The 16857-nt window shown below is 57.0% G+C and overlaps 1 protein-coding gene and 1 pseudogene across 1 annotated transcript; one reads left to right on the top strand and one right to left on the bottom strand.

Moving 5' to 3' along the window:
* Positions 1-2077: 2077 nt before the first annotated feature.
* On the bottom strand, positions 2078-4034 carry LOC132340606 (serine/threonine-protein kinase PAK 3-like). Its single transcript, XM_059871692.1, has 3 exons — positions 3843-4034; positions 2797-2934; positions 2078-2348 (listed from the first exon to the last, which is right to left on the bottom strand). Exons 1-3 carry the CDS (start codon positions 3984-3986, stop codon positions 2259-2261), a joined length of 372 nt encoding a protein of 123 aa, XP_059727675.1. The 5' UTR covers positions 3987-4034; the 3' UTR covers positions 2078-2258.
* Positions 4035-12433: 8399 nt separating this feature from the next.
* LOC132340457 (class II histocompatibility antigen, B-L beta chain-like) lies at positions 12434-14690 on the top strand (annotated as a pseudogene).
* Positions 14691-16857: the final 2167 nt, after the last annotated feature.

Genomic DNA, 16857 nt, shown 5'->3' with positions numbered 1-16857 from the left:
ATGGCAAAATTAAACTGATATCAAAGCCTCGTGGAATGTGGGTTGAAACATGGGGTCTCTAAAGCTGTAAATTGGTCAGAGCTTCAGCAAGTGAGGCAAAATGATGATGAACCACCCCCTGGTTTTTTAAACAGGAAACAAGAGAAACTGCCATCAAATATACTGATGTAGATCCTGAATCAGCTGAGGGTAAAGCACATCTGGTTTTGTTTTGTGTGGGTCAGGCTTCAAATGATAAAAGAAGAAAAGATAAAGGGAGTTGAAGACAGAGATAAACTGCTGGAGGGTGCCTGGAAGGTGTTTTGAGACAGGGGCCCAAGGGAAAGAGTTCATCCCAACCCAGCAAGAAGGCAGCTCAGGAAAAGTCACCCAAGAAAGCTTCCCCTGCAGAGAAGGAGCAGAGTGCATCCTGTAAGAAATGGGGGCACTGGAACAAGGACTGTCCAGTGCTGAAAGAAAAATCATCAGTCCCCAGCTGCCAGCAGAACAAACCTCAAGCAGCTCAGGCTCTGAGTGATGGGGGCCGAGGGCTGTCGTGGCATTAATTAGCATTGACTCCATGATTGCAGGAGGCTGATCAATCACCTTATCCTACCATACTGTATTGTTCTGTACTAATTAATAAACTCACCCCCTCACAGACAGTCCAATACAGACAGATCCAATTGGTCAACCAATCCAAACTCCATCACCAATTAACATAATGGCCAATTAAGAAATCAGCCTTTGGTAAACCAATCTGCATAACACATTCCACTTGTGCACAACAACAGGTGCAGCAAGGAAGCAGATAAGTGAGAGTTAAGCCCCTGGGCCTCCACACCAGTGCATCTTCCTTTTCTTCACAGCCTCCTTCTCTTCCACACAGACAAGGTTTAGGATTGACAAATCCTGGCTTGGGAGAACAACAAGGGGTGAGCACCTTGGGTTGTGTGAGAAAAGAGCCTCACTCTTTAGAATTTTTAAAAGTTTAATAAGGGATAATTAGAGACAAATCAGTAACAGCACTGGGTGCTTGGCCATGGCCAGAGGCACAATGGTTAACCACAGCAACTCTTCTTGTCTAATTTTTCCATTGTATTGTTCAAAATATACACATTCAAACATTTCTTTGAACTCCTTTACATGTTCCAGGAATTCTTTAGGTTGGTTTGACACCCAGCCTGCCTTTTTAGAGTGTGTGCAGGAATCGTGGGTTGTTGTTTTGAGGGTTGTGTGTCACTCCCTCACAAGGGCCCCCTGTTCTGTGGTTGCAGCAGGTGACAGTTACTGACAGTGGAAGGGTCAGTGGCAGGGGCCCTCATCACATCCCTTCCTCAAGTGTTATCTGACCAGGCAGATGGTTTTAGCTATTTCCACAAGTCCTTTAAACCAGCATTAACTATTTCACAAATATCTCTGAGTCATTCTCATTATTGTCAGTTAGATACAAAAATAAAAGCATTAGTTATTATTTCACAACTACAGCCACTTCTGCAAAAGTTAACATTACAATGCACAACACATGGCATCCACTTTAATAGTTTATGAAAGCCAAAACTATAATGTATGTTTTTCACACTCTCCACAAACTAAAATATCATCCATAAATGATGTTCTGAGGATACGAGCTACACGGGGGCCAGGGCATTGGCCACAAGAAGCTAAACAAATTATACTATAGCAAAAGCAGTGAAAGGTGATTACAAACTGTACCATATCAAACTCGCTGTGATTAAGAATAATTTGCACAAGTCCATACATAATAGCAAAAGCCAACACTGCCTAGTTATTTACACCAAAGCCAGGGCAGGTTTTTCCCTTGCATGGAGCACTTGGGCCTTCCCCGGGCCCCTTCTGCCCTCCTGCAGAGCCGCTGGCATTTTCCAGCACACACAGTTTGTAACCCAGAGCCGGGTGCAGCCCCGAAGGCTCCAAGCGCCTCCTTCCAGGCTGACTCTGCAGGTGCCGAGGCTGCTCTGGGCTCTGCCAGGGCTCTGCTGGGGCTCAGCTCTGGGCCAGGCTGGGCCCGCTCTCCCCTCACATGGCTCCGGGCAGCTGAGGCACAGCGGGAGAAGGAAGGGACACGTCAAGGGAGTCGAGGTTTGAGAGAGTTTTTATTCCAAAAACTGCCATAACCAACAAGAACCATAACAAACAGACTGTGCAAACTACCATAACCAACTAGCAGTACTAACTACCATGACTAACTATCAGTGCTAACTACCAAAACTAACTAGTTGTCCTAAATGCTGTAACAAGAAGCTCCCTCAAGTGCTTCATCTCCTCCGCTGCTCCCTCAGTTGCTTCGCTGCAGTGATCAGAGGGGTCAGGCTGGAGAGAGGCTTGGCTGATGACAAAAATGGGTGCTGCCCAAAGGATAAAAAAGAAAGAAATGAACTGTTACTTCCCAGAGTCAAGTTCCTCACAAGCCCTCTTGCAACAGGAGAAAGGGAAATGGTTTGAAACTCAAGAGAGGGAAGCAGGCTCAGATTAGATGTAAGGGAGAATTTTTTAACCAGGAGAGTGGGGGAACACTGACAGAAGGTGCCCAGAGGTGTGGGAGGTGCCTCCTCCCTGGAAACCTCCAAGCTCAGGTCGGGCAGGGCTCGGAGCCCCTGACCTGTTGAAGATGTCCCTGCTCGCTGTGGGGCACCAGGCCCAGCTGGCCTCGAAAGGAGCCTGCCAGGCCAAAGCAGGCGAGGATTCTGCTCGCTCTGCGTGTGGAAAGCAGCGAGGCTGGAGACTGTCGGAGGGGGCCCCACAAGAAAACCCCTCCCTCGCGCTGCTGCTTGCCCTGCAGCCCTTGGCATTCACCTGCAGCAGCTCCTGGGCAGCCCAGCGCCGCTCCTCGTCCGGCTCCAGGCTGCACTCGAGGAAGTCCCGCAGCAGAGCCGACAGGCGCCGGGGCTCCTGCAGCTGCGGGGTCCCGTTCTGCCGGATCAGAGCGCGAGCCTGCAGGGAAAGCAAACTCAGCGCTCTGCCAGCTTCCTTCACACCCACACGGGCTCACATCCACCCCGGGTCCTCAGCCCCAGCTCCAGGGGTACTTTCCTCCCTGACAGAGATGCTGCTCACAGCTCATTTTTCTGTGCCAGCCAAAAAACCCAAACCCTGGGGCTGCCACATCCACTGCAACATCCAAATGATCTCGCCTTGAGAGCCAGTTTCATTGGCTGACTTTGTCAGTAGGAACCCCCATCAGAAATAACACATTTTGCTTCTCCAAATGTGGACAGCAGCTGTACAGGCCATTTTCCAGAGTCAGTGTGGTCTGCCTGGGTTATTTTACAGGATTCTTACATCAAGTGCATCTGCAGTGCCACTGACACTCAAGTGAATGCATTCCTGATGCCCCATCCCAGAAACTGCCAGGCCAGAAACAGGAGGTTTGTGATGCTGAAAGCTCAGGCTTGGTGACACAGAGAAAGTAGCTTGGACTAGGAAAGAAATATGTTAGACTATGGGGATGTTAAACAATCATCCTCAGGTTTTCAACAACTTTCACAGTGAGAGGAATCAGGGGGGAGATCCTCCTGCAAAATGTCTTCTAGAAGCTCCTGCAGAAATCTTGTTGGGTTTGGGGATGGGATGTGGGGTTGGTTTGGGCTTTTCTTGCAGGGTAACATTAGGGCTGATGCACTTGCTTCACATTTCCATGTCATCCTCAGAGCCAGAAGAGCTGCAACAACGTAAATCCCAAAGCAAATTGTTGCTGGAGACTGCAGAATATTCATCTGTGTTCAGGCTGGAGTCCTCTGGGAATTCCTTTCCCATGTGCAGAAACCTCCAGCTGCTGCTCCCAGGGCAGGGTCCTCCTGTGCTCACAGGCCTCTGCAACCACTGGAGAATTTGCCTCTTACCATGGCCCCCGTTTCCCTGAAGTAAGGAGGTTCTCCTTCCACCATCTCGATGGTCACAATGCCAAAGGCCCAGATGTCCACCTTGGGGCCATAAGGAGATCTGGTCACAACTTCTGGGGCCATCCAGTGAGCAGTGCCCACCATGGAGCTGCGCCGGTCCTGCTCAGGGCTGAGCTGAGCACAGAGACCAAAATCAGCTGAGGACAGAAACAAACCCTGTCAAAGGCAGCTGGAATGAGGAAACCAAGCACAAAGATTCCCCACTCTCCATCTGAGAATGCAGTAGTGAAGTCAGCTGGGAAAGTCCTCAGGGCTGTAGCCAAGGAAAGATGGAACTGGACCCTTACAGAAACCCTCAGCTTTCATGCAGTGGCTTTTACTGATTCCCTTGGAGCTTTAGATTCCCACTGCTGCCCCTCTGGAAGGGCCATAGCCAGAGCAAAGGCACTGCTGGCACCCTGCTCCTCTCCTGAGCTCTCTGCAGGGGCAGCCGCTCTCAGCTGGCAGCAGGGCCCGGGCAGTGCCCCCAGCAGCCCTTGTGGGGCTCTGGCCTCACTGGGAAGCAGCCCCACAGCCGCAGCCCGGGAGCGCCGTGCCTGGCCAGGAACACCCACCCAGCCTGACAGAGCCGTCCATTCCCAGGAGGATGTTGGAGCTCTTCAGATCCCTGTGCATCACCCGGTTGGAATGGAGGAAATCCAGGCCCTGCAGACACTGAGAGAGAACAAGAAACACCAGGGTAAAAACCAATGGCCCGAATATATCACACCAGAAAGGACAGTTCAGAATTCTGCCAGCAGCAGCTTTGCTGGGACAGGCCAGGAGTGCAGTGCACACAAGCTCCAGGCAAACAGTGCAAGGCAAAGCTGAGAACAGCAAATCAAATCCAGAAAAGACAGAGAGTACCACAACAGCAGGAGAGAGAGCAAGAACAGCGTAGAAGTGCAGTGATGCTGGCAGGCCGTTCACGGCAGAGGCTCTTTCTTCTCCAGCCCATGAAAACAGCACAGAAACAAAGCCCTGAGCATGGAGCCACTCCTGTTCTCATGCCTGTTTGGAAGGACCATCGTGTCCCAGCCATGGGAGTGACAAGCAGGATCCCTCACCTCCCGACTGACAGCTGCCATCTCTCCTTCAGCCATGCGTGTCTGTCTGACAACGTCCTGCAGAGTTCCTCCATCCATGTATTCCATCACCAGCCACAGCTCTCCATCAACAAGGAAGCTGGAAGAGGAAAACAATGGCATGGAGATGAATGGGCAGTGCTCAATTCCCCCATGGAAAAGCCTGGATGGAGTTTTGTTTCCAGGTCACTTGTCAGTGAGGACAGAATCAGATGGAGAGACATTCCTGCCCGACTGCACAGCCCTTGGAATCTGCACAGTCTAAAGGAGAAGGAGACACCTGTGAGAAAGGAGAGGCCTTAGATGGCAAGCAGGTGAAAAATGCAGATTAGCAACAGCCCAGATCAATGTGGAACCACAACACTTGCCCCCAGCTGGTTCAGCTTCTGAACTCCTCAGTTCCACCATTCCCTCCAGAACAAGGCAACACAACTGCCAGGGCTATCCAGGGGAGGAGGCCGTGCAGCACTTGGGACAAAAGCAGTCAGAAAACCTTTCAGAAAGTCCCTTCAGAAACAGGCAAGGCCAGTGGAAAATGGGCAAATGAGGCATTTCTGGAAACAAGAACCTGGTCTGCCTGGCAAATGTAGCAATAGAAAAGGGCTGGGAAGAAGAAGCCAAGGAAAATAATTTCTGCTGTGGTTCATCAGCACTTGTTGGGAGACACAGCAAACGGGGTCAACTTGAAGGAAAAACCAAACCAAAGCAACAAAAGCACACGCAGGGAGTGAACTGCCAGGCTGTTGTTACAGGAAGATGTGGCTGGGTCAGGCATTTTCAAAACAGGCTACAGACTAGGGATGCAGGAAAGGTTAACGCAGGGCCCAGGCACGGGATAAGAGCTGAACACTCACCTGTCCAAAGAGTTGACAATGTTGGGGTTCTTCTTGTCCTTCAGGAGCAGGATCTCATTCACAGCTCGTTCCCTGTTCTGCCCTTGGAGACTCATTTTCTTTATGGCCACCTGAAGGGACATGGCAGCCCTTGAACTGCAGGAGTCTGTGGCAGGAGGCCACAGCAAACACGGAGCGAGTCTGTTTGGAGCGACGGAGCCGGGCTGTGCCAAACTGCCTTGGGATGGGACACCAGAGCTCAGCAAGTGCCATTCCCACAGCCCATTGCTCTGCCACCTGGGGGCTGCTCACAGGACACATGGCCAGAGACATTTGGCCTTGCCAGCTCTGCAGAAATGGTCCCTCAGCTGTCAGCCTCAAAGCTCTAACAACATCCTCTGCACCTACAGTCTGCTCAAATGGCCTCAACTCTCCTATTATTATTCAAACCCATTTGGAAAGCAGAGGTAATTCTGGTTCTGTGAAAACAGAGCAAAACACCCAGGAACCCTTTAGCAATTCTATGGGATTTGGTTATGATTTCAGATCCAACTGCTCTGTTTGGGATTGCACAACAAAGAAAACACACACATCCATTGCTCAGGTGATCCCTGTCACAGGCTGTCACTGACACCAGACCCAAACCCACCTGCAGGGTTTGGGAGAGAGCTTTGCTCTGGACATCCATCTTCTCATTTCTCTCCCTCGCCCTCTGTGAACAGCTGAAGTAGGACTAAAACCCCAAATTGAGCCCAAGTGGGATGCCTCCTGATAGTGCCTTGGGGTTCCCTTTGAAGATGAAAGGCAGGATGGAAAAACTGCTAAATAGTGTTCCTGTCAGAGGCTGGGGTGAAGATAAATTGGGCCTCAGTCTCCAGCAGCTGATGCATTCACACTTTTAGATATGAAGACCAAGCCAGCGTGTCCTGCTCTGACAGACACCGCTGCCCTCCTTGCATTCCTTTGGCACTTCAGAAGGACCAAGTCTGTCCCAGCTGTGCTCTGCAGGCTGACACTGCTCTGCCTTCAGAGGAGCAGGCTGGGCAGGAAAGCTCTGCTGGCCCCCAAAGCTGCAGCCCAGCTCCCAGCAGAGGGGAAAGCCCTGGAGAGCTGCCAGGCGTGCTGGGCGTGTTGACACTGACCTCTCCTCCAGTGGCCCTGTCCAGTCCTTTGTAAACGGTTCCGAAAGCCCTGGAGACAAAACAGCAGAGAAGAAAGAAGCAGCGCTTCAGGCCCTGGCAGTGAAAGCCAGCCCAGACAGGAGATCTCTGCTGCCTGCAGCCTTCACAAACACCTGGGTGCATCGACCCTTCCAACAACAGCACAGCGGCCACCAGCCCTCTGCCATGCAAGGTGGGCAAGAGAAAACTGAGACCCAGCACGAAGGAACTGGGCTGGAGCAAATCCCAAATGTCCACCCTGAACTGCTTTAGTTCAAAACCTAGGAGGGGAAATGGGGGTCTAAAGAACTGGAAAAGAATGCATTTCATCCTTTTCCATGTCCTGCCTAAGACCTGCAGGTTCCTCAGGGGCCCTGCCATCAGGCAGGTGATGCATTTTCCCCCTGAGTGCATCAGCTCTGTGTCTGTTACTGAATGGATGGGGTCTGCTACCTGTGCTAGAATAGAGCCCTAATTAGTTCACTTCTAATTTCTGTTTCTAAACCTTTAGGTTGATCATTCTGACCCGTGGATATTTTTCAAAGGAAAATATTTGAAAGAAATCTTCTTGAGAATTGCTTTCTGACAGTCATCAGATGGTGAGTTGCTCTTTTAGGCAATCCAGTTCCAGGGACAGAAGATCTTCCAGGTCCTGCTCCGTGCTGCAGGCAGGACACTGCCAGCCTCAGGGGGCTCTGACGATGCCTCCTGACCACAGTTATCAATTCTGATCAGGACTGCGAGACAGCAGGATGGTAGCCCAGTGTCGGAAGGTGTTTGGAGCTCTCCTGACTTCTCACTGGATCCTGCCCCAGCACAACCCCTGGCCCTGCTTGTGCAGAAGTCGCTGCCGTGCCCTTACCCTTGGCCAATCTGCTCCAGCTCCAGGTATTTCTCGGCAGGCTCCGCCTCGCTCACGGTGTTCCCTGAAAGAAACCACGTGGAAGACGCTCCCTCCCAGAGTGAGAGCCCGCCCTGCAGCAGAGCCAGAACGCAGCCCCACTCCCTGGGGCCGTGAGCCCCTTGGTCTCAGCTGGGGAAGGACAAGAAATGGCTTGGTGACATTCAGCTGCAGAGCAACCCCGGGTGCAGCTGATGCCGAGACACACACACAGCGCCCTGCTCGGGCACCCAGGGACAGAGCAGACGTACTCAGCTGCATCAGGCACCACTCCCCTTTCCCGTCTGGCTGCAGGGCTGTGCTGCTGTCAGAATGCTCAGCCCAGGATCCCACAGAGGAGGGAGGTTCTTCATCCTCTTCCCAAAATTCTGCAGCTTCTCCATCCTCTTCCCAAAACGCTGCAGGTTCTCCATCCTCTTTCCAAAATTCTGCAGGTTCGCCATCATCTTTCCAAGCCAGGGGATGTTCGCTGTCCACTTCCCATGCTGGGAGATGTTCATCCTTCTCTTCCCAAGACACAGGATGTCCTCCATCCTCATCCCACACTGGGAGATGTTCAACGTCCTCATCCCATGCCTTGGGAGCTTGGCCATCCTCGTCCCACACCAGGGGACATCCACCTTCCTCATCCCAGGACGGGAGATGTCCACTGTCCTTGTCCCCCTGTGTGGGAGCCTCGCTGCTGCATTCCCACACCACGGGATGTTCGCCCTCATCTCCCAGAACAGCAGGAAGCTCACTGTCATCTCCTGGCTCTGAGGGAAGCTCACTGTCACCTCCTGGCACTGAGGGAAGTTCACCATCGTCCCCCAGAACAGCGGGAAGCTCACTGCTGTCTTCCTCCTCTTTGGCCTCCTCTTTGGAAGCAGGGGGAGCCACAGGAGGTGCTGGTGCTGCTTTTGTGCCCTGTGGACAGACGGCAGCGTGAGGGACGGGAAGTTCAATCTCAGTTCTCACCTTATTTATCCTCAGCTGCACATTCAGCTGCACTAAGCAGAAATTGGGTTTGGAGCTGTTCCAACTAACAATGGGCTAAAGTCGACATTGCCACTTATTGCTGGGAATTCAACATTCCACCATGGCTAAAGCCAGCCAGCAATCCTCTGCCTGCAAAGCCAGACCTGCAGCTCTTCAAAAGCTCTTCAGCAGAAAAGGAGAAAACTGACGGGGATCCTTTGATGCTGCTGCTGCTGAGACACTGACAGGAACTTTCCTTCAGCCTCCCAGGCTGGCACTCAGCTGCCACATGCCAAGCTCACCACTTGCTGCACAATTCCAAACACCAAAGGTTCCTTTCCCACTCACCGAAGGAGGAGCTGCTCGGGATCCACAGAAGAAGTGCCCTGAAATGGGAGAGGGAACATGAACCAGATGCTGTTAGGATGAAAAATGCCTGTGGTGGGAAATGCCACAGAGCAAGGCAACCCCAAGAGAGCATTTTGCTCTCACAGCATCCCTGCAGGAGCCACAGTCCCTTCCCACAGCAAGCAAGAGAACAGCACAAAATACTGGGCTGGGTCAGTTCTTGGCCGGAGTAGCAAACGGAGGGAGTTCCAAGCTCTGCTGGCACAGACTCCCTGCCTGAGGGAACAGAACCCCCCAGGGCCCATTGCAAATGCTATGCAAGACCCCCTGGCTGCAGACACCCCCTTTTTCAGCTGCAGCTGCTGGCAGGAACTCTCCCAAAGCAATGGTGTCTTCATGGCAATTTGGTTCCAAAGTCAGCTCAGCTCCAGAGGAAGAACACAAAGCACACAGCAAGCCCAAAGCCACAGATGCTGCACCGAGGGAAAGCCTCGACTTACGTGCCAAGTGGGTTAAAAAATACCCTGAATAAGCCACCGAGTAGAGAGTGCAAACTGCAGCAGCCACGTGCTGGATCATTTTGGCTGCGCTGCACACGTCTGCTGCCTGTAGCCCTCTGAGCACAGAAGGACACCCGTCAGGGCTGGGCTGGCTGCTGAGAATGCCTCAGGCAGGAGGATCCTCCTGCAGCGAGCCCAGAGCCACTCTGGGCACTGAGGCCTCCGTGTCCCACGGCAACGGGAGCACCACGGGGACGTGGCACTGCTCCTGTGACACCACAGCAGCAGCTCACGCAGAAACCGCCTGGAAGGTTCTCCTGTGTCACAAAGGAGCACAAAGATCCCTCCCAGGGCACAGCCTATTGCCCAAAGGATGCCAGAGGAACTCGGAAAATGCAGCACACAAGGACACCCCATAGCCCTGAACACTGAGGAGGAGCAAGGACGGCACCAAACCAAAGGAAACGTGACCTTTAGTCACTGATACTTCTGACTAAAAGCAGCAAGCCTTGTTCCATCAGGGATCTTTGTTCTAGTTCTAAAAACAAGCAAGGGTCTCCACTCTAAATACACAGATGGCAGGAACTGGGGAGGAGGTGGGATTAGGAAGGAGGAGGAGGAGGGAGAGAAGAAAAGGAGAAGTAGGAAGAGGTGGAGCAGGAACAGGAGGTTCCAGTGTCCCCTGTGGCCGCAGCCATGGGACCATCGCCCCCACCTCGTCCTGCAGGTGAGAGGGGAGGGGGAGCTTGTCCCAAATCTATCAGGGGGGCCCTGAGAGGGTTTTTTATTGGGGTGTGTTTGGAGCTTGCAGATTTTGGAATTGACCCCAAATATCATCTGGCATCCCTGGGAGGTTTTTTTCTGTGTGTGTGTAGGTTTGGATCTTGCAGGACCCCAAGGCTGAGCCCCTTGGGGGGATCTTTGGGGGTCCATGTGGCCATTGCCCAGTATGGGCAGGGGAGGACATTGGTGCTGGGGACCCCTGGGAGAGCAGAGGAGGGGAACCCCTGGGACCCCCAGAGTGGGGAGAGCAGAGAGGGGCGATCCCAGAGCTGGGGAACCGTGGCTGGCTGGAAAGTGGGGGAGCCTGGAGAAGAGGGACCCCTGGGACTCCTGGGATCTCAGAGTAGAGCATCAGGGGAGAAGGGACCCCATGGACCCCCAAAAGCCCCTGGATCATCCCTAAGCAGGATGCTGGAGAAAGGGGAAGCCCTGGAGCCATTGGACCCCCATTATCCCAAGGAAAGGAAAACTCTGGAACCCCAAAAGTGGAGAGCTCAGCAATAGGGAACTCCTGGGAGAGATTTTTTTGGGCTGAATCTTGACATTGTGGAGATTTCCGTGGACACAAGATTCCTGATGTATTCTAGAGATGGAATTGGGCTGGGGGAGCCTCTACTCCAAGGCGCTCCCACCTTGGTTTCCCCCAAACCAGGATCTGTCATTGCCAAGCTGTGGCCTGATGGAGGAGGAGGAAAAGCCCCAGAGATGCCTCACGAGGAGGGGCTGCAAACCGAGCCCAGGGAGCTGCAGGGAGGAAAGAGTCCCCCTGAGCCAGGAAGGTGTCTCGAGATCCAGCTGGAGCTCAGAGCTAGTGGAGAAGCCTCATGGCAGGGAGAAGCCCCACAAGTGCTTGGAATGTGGGAAGGGTTTCAGCCACAGCTCCACCCTGATGGAACACCAGAACATCCACACTGGGGAGAGGCCCCGTGAGTGTGGGGAACGTGGGAAGAGTTTCAGTGGGACCTCTGACCTCAGCAAGGACACCAAGATCCACACTGGGGAACGGCTCCATGAGTGCTTGGAATGTCAGAAGAGCTTCAGGTGTAATTCAGAGATCGTCACTCACCAGCACTTCCACACCAGGGAGAGGCCCTGTGAGTGTCCCGAGTGTGGGAGGTGCTTTGTACGCTGCTCCAGCTCCATTCCCCATGGGAGGATCCGCGCTGGATGATCCCCAGTGACCCCCGTTGGGCAGAGTCCTGGTGACCCCCGATCCGGGTGATCCCCGTTGGGTGGGGGAAGGTGTTGGAGAGATTTCTTTGCCCTCTCCTTGTGCTGCTGTGATTTGGTTGGTAATAAATTCCCTCCGTGTGCCCAGGCCGGGTTGTGCCCTTGCCGGATTTGCTGAGGGATCTCTCCCGGTCCTTGTCCCCACGGAGGAACCCTCGGTTCCATTTTCTGTCCCTGTGCGGCTACGGGGGGCAGGGACAGAGCGGCTCTGGGGGTGCCTGGCATCGGGCCAGCGTCACCGGTCGCCACGGGCACCCCGGAGATCCCGCGCACCTGGGCACGCTTTTCTGGGCCCACCTGAGCACCCACCTGCCCACCGCCCCAAGGCTCCCCCTCCCTGGAAAAGTCGCCTCCGGGGCTGCAGCGTCCCGGGAACCCCTCAGCCAATCACAACACAGCTGGAACGCGCCGCAGCCAATGAGAGCGCGGGGCGTTGATGAGTCATCAGTTGTGTGGCAGAGCCTGTGAGCTCGGCTCCCCAGCAGTGGCGGGAGCCAATGAGAGCGCGCGGCGCTGCCGAGCCCGCCCCGCTCCGGACTGGTGCTCCCAGCGCAGCGCGGCTGCTTCGGGGCTGCGGCCCCTGCCCGGCGCTGGCCGTGGGGCGAGGGGCGGCAGCCGGGGCCGGACTGGTGGCACTGGTGGTGCTGGGAGCCCCCCCGGCTGCAGGCGCGGAGCTCTCGGGTGAGCGGGGGGGCGGGAGGCGGTGGGACAGGGGGGGAGAAGGGGGAAAAGGGGAGGAGGAGTCCCGAAAACTGAGACCGAGGGGCCTGGGGATTCAGGGATTTGTGGGAAAATGGGGAAATGGGACCCCAGAAGTGATTTGGAGAGCGGCCGGAGGTGGGAGGGGAGAGGATGGGAAAGGGGAAATGGGGGAAGGGTGGCAAAGAGGAAGCGGCAGTGCGGGCAGGAGGGTCCTGTGGCGGCCGTGGGGCACAGGGGGTGCAGAGTGGGGATCTGAGGTGGCCCCCAGAGCTCTGGTGGTGCTGGGTGCGCATCCCCTGACCTGGGTCCTGCACTCACAGGGGTGTTCCAGTTCATGGGAAAGTCCGAGTGTCTTTTCATTAACAGTACGGAGAAGATGAGGTTCGTGGCGAGGTACATCTACAACCGGGAGCAGTTCCTGATATTGGACAGCGACGTCGGGGTGTACGTGGGGTTCACCCCCTATGGGGAGATGAATGCCAAGCGCTTGAACAGCCACCCGGTTCAGATGGTGGACACGCTCTGCCGGCGAAACTACGAGCTTTATGCCCCGTTCACAACGGTGGAGCGCCGAGGGGAGCGCGGGGCAGAGCGCGTCCCCTCGGACCCTGCCCTGCCAATGACCCTGGAACTCCTGAAATTCCCAGAATCCCTCGAATTTGAGAATCGCCCCAGAACCCCCAGCCCTCCTTGTGCCCATCACCGGGACATCCTCTCCCTCCCAGTGACCTCCCAGGCCGTGGCTCCTCCAGCCCATCCCAGTCCGTCCGAGTCCATCCCGGTCACTCCCAGCGCTCCACAGCGCGTCCATCTCGGTCGAGCGTGGAGATAACGCCTCTCAGCCAATCAGAGCGCGTTGCTTCGATGACCCATCTGTTGCTAGGAAGATTAGATTAGAGGGCCCTGCGATGGACTGGGCCTCGCAGCGCCGCGCACGTCATTCCCAGTTCCATCCCAGTTCCTCCCAGTCCATTCCCAGATCCCTCCCAGTGCCGCTCAGTCCCTCCCACTTCATTCCCACTTAATTCCCAGAGCACCATCCTCAATCCGAGGGACGCTCACCCCCTCCCATTTCTCTCAGTGCCATCCCAGTCCCTCCCAGTCCATTCTCAGTCGCTCCCAGTCCCTCCCCAGTCCCCCTCCAGTCCATTCCCGTACATTACCATTGAATTCCCACTCCATTCCCAGTCCATCCCCAGTCCCTCCCAGTCCATTCCCAGTCCCTCTCCTGCCCACCCCAGCCCTCCCCTCTCTCTCCCAGTGCCCCCCAGCTGTTCCCAGTATGTTCCTGCTCTCTGTCTCTCCCCCAGTGCCCCCCAGTGTGTCCATCTCGCTGGCACCCCCTTGAGCTCCCAGCCCGGCCCCAGCCGCCTGCTCTGCTCCGTCATGGATTTCTACCCTGCCCACATCCAGGTGAGGTGGTTCCAGGGCCAGCAGGAGCTCTCGGAGCACGTGGTGGCCACCGACATGGTCCCCAACGGGGACTGGACCTACCAGCTCCTGGAGCTGCTGGAAACTCTCCCCCCCGGCGCGGGCTCACCTACACCTGCCAGGTGGAGCACGTCAGCCTGGAGCAGCCCCTGAGCTGCCCTGGGATACGGGGGAGCCCCTGGGGGCGCTGGCAGAGCCACTCGGCTGTGCTGGGAGCCACTGGGAGGGAGCTGGGCTGGAACTGGAAGAGGGGCTGGGGGCTGGGCAAGGGCTGGGAAGGGGTTTAGGCAATGCTGGGGAGGGTGGGGTGGGGTTGGGGGGGTCCTGGTGGGCACTGGGAGGGAGTTTGGGGGTTTAGGCGATGCTGGGTGTGACTGGGAGGGGGTTTCGGGTGCTGGGTGTGACTGGGAGGGAGTTTGGGGGTCCTGGGTGTGACTGGGAGAGGCTTTGGGGGTCCTGCAGACCTGGGGAGACACTGGGAGGGGGCTGTGGGATCCTGGGAGGGACGGGAGGGGCTTTGGTGACTCCCGGGGAGCCCAACAAGGGATCGGGGGAGGTTTCAGGGGGTCCTGGCTGGGCCGGGGGCCACAGGGAGGGCGCTGCGAGGGGCTCGAAGTGTCCGTGAGAGGTTTTGGGGGTGCTGAGCCCTGCCGACCCCCCAGAGATGCCGCCGGACGCCACCCGCAGCAAGATGCTGACGGGCATCGGGGGCTTCGTCTTGGGCTTCGTCTTCCTGGCGCTGGGGCTCGGCTTCTACCTGCGCAAGAAGGTGAGGGAGGGTCCCGGGGGTCGCGTCCCCCCCGGCCCGGAGCCTGTGCGCTCCCCCCGGGGCCCCCCAGCCCGGTGTCACCCCCTTTTCTCTGCCCGCAGAGCTCCTGAGCCGCCGGCGGCCGCAGCCCCTCCCCGTGGGCTCGGGCCCCGCCGGGACCCCCCGCTCCGTCCCCGCTCCGCTGATTTTGGGGGGGTCCCGTGTGTCCCCCCAGCCCCGCTGGCGCTCTGCCCCCACCCAGTGCCCGCTCCCAGTGCTCCCAATGAAGCTTCCCAGTTGGCCCAGGTGTCGTTTATTGGGGGACGATGGGGAGGGATTGGGGTGGGAGGGGCGATGGGACGGATTTGGGAAAAGGGAGGGGGACAAAGGGTGGGGGCTGGGACCGGGGGGAGCGGGAGGAGGGATGGAGGAGGAGGAGGAAGGAGCGGTTGAAGGGCCTGAGAGAGAAGGGGAAGAAGGCGGGATGAGGAAGGGGAAGGAGCGGGAGGAGCGATGGAACCGAGGGAGGAGGGGCGGGAGGAAGAGGAGGGGGAGATGAGGCAGAGGAGCGAAAAGAAGAGAATCAGCGGCGATCCTCCGGCCTTCCTCCAGGTGTCCACGGGGGTACCCAGGAAGATGTGAAGCCCCCAGCCAGGTGTGTTCCCAACACGGGCGCTCCGCCCACCGGGGATCACCCAGCGCGGATCCTCCCACGGGGGATGGAGCTGGAGACGCGGACGGAGCCCTTCCCGCACCGGGGCACTGCGGGATCCGCGGGCAGCGATCCCTCCCTCCTTCCTCCTCCTCCTCCTCCTCCATCTCTCCTCCCGCTCCCCCCGGGCCCAGCCCCCACCCTTTGTCCCCCTCCCTTTTCCCAAATCCGTCCCATCGCCCCTCCCCCCCAATCCCTCCCCATCGCCCCCCAGTAAACGGCACCGGGGCCAACTGGGAAGCTTTATTGGGAGCACTGGGAGCGGGCACTGGGTGGGGGCAGAGCGCCAGCGGGTCTGGGGGGACACACGGGACCCCCCTAAAAATCAGCTGAGCGGGGACGGAGCGGGGGGTCCCGGCGGGGCCCGAGCCCACGGGGAGGGGCTGCGGCCGCCGGCGGCTCAGGAGCTCTGCGGGCAGAGAAAAGGGGGTGACACCGGGCTGGGGGGCCCCAAGGGGAGCGCACACGCTCCGGGCTGTGATGTTGGCACTTTTGGGTTGGTTTGGGGTAGAAGCAGACAGTCTAACATAGGTGATAGGTATTGGAAAATAATGGTAAATAAAGTACACGTAGTTTTTAGTATAAAGAAATAGCACCGCCTCAGGGCAGTGCAGTGTGTCTCGGACAGACCTGCTAGACAGACCTCTGCGGGTCAGGAAAAGAATGTTTTAGATCAGAGAAAATATACTTGAAAACCAGAACCAAGGAATTCCGACTCCTTCTTCGAACCTCGGGCTGGGAAAAAAGGACTGTCGGGGTCATCCTGACCGCAGGAAACCTGAGACCATTCCCCCTACTTGCCACATTTCCACAACCTTTTCCCACTATCCCCTCCTCCTCCCGTTCATTCCGGGCTCCCACCGCCCACTTTTCCCCCTTCTCCCCCCCTGTCCCACCGCCTCCCGCCCCCCGCTCACCCGAGAGCTCCGCGCCCGCAGCCGGGGGGGCTCCCAGCACCACCAGTGCCACCAGTCCGGCCCCGGCTGCCGCCCCTCGCCCCACGGCCAGCGCCGGGCAGGGGCCGCAGCCCCGAAGCAGCCGCGCTGCGCTGGGAGCACCAGTCCGGAGCGGGGCGGGCTCGGCAGCGCCGCGCGCTCTCATTGGCTCCCGCCACTGCTGGGGAGCCGAGCTCACAGGTTCTGCCACACAACTGATGACTCATCAACGCCCCGCGCTCTCATTGGCTGCGGCGCGTTCCAGCTGTGTTGTGATTGGCTGAGGGGTTCCCGGGACGCTGCAGCCCCGGGGGCGGCTTTTCCAGGGAGGGGGAGCCTTGGGGCGCTGGGCAGGTGGGAGCTCAGGTGAGCCCAGAAAAGCGTGCCCAGGTGCGCGGGATCTCCGGGGTGCCCGTGGCGAGCAGTGACGCTGGCCCCATGCCAGGCACCACCAGAGCCGCTCTGTCCCTGCCCCCCGCAGCCGCACAGGGACAGAAAATGGAACCGAGGGTTCCTCCGTGGGGACAAGGACCGGGAGAGATCCCTCAGCAAATCCGACACGGGCACAACAGACCCGGCCTGGGCACACGGAGGGAGTTTATTACCAACCAAATCACAGCAGCACAAGGAGAGGGCAGAGAAATCTCTCCA

The sequence above is a fragment of the Haemorhous mexicanus genome, chromosome 32 (genome assembly GCF_027477595.1).
Source record: "Haemorhous mexicanus isolate bHaeMex1 chromosome 32, bHaeMex1.pri, whole genome shotgun sequence".
Lineage (NCBI taxonomy): Eukaryota > Metazoa > Chordata > Aves > Passeriformes > Fringillidae > Haemorhous > Haemorhous mexicanus.
Note: the sequence above shows the minus strand (reverse complement) of the source record. Positions and strands in the feature narration are given on the sequence as shown.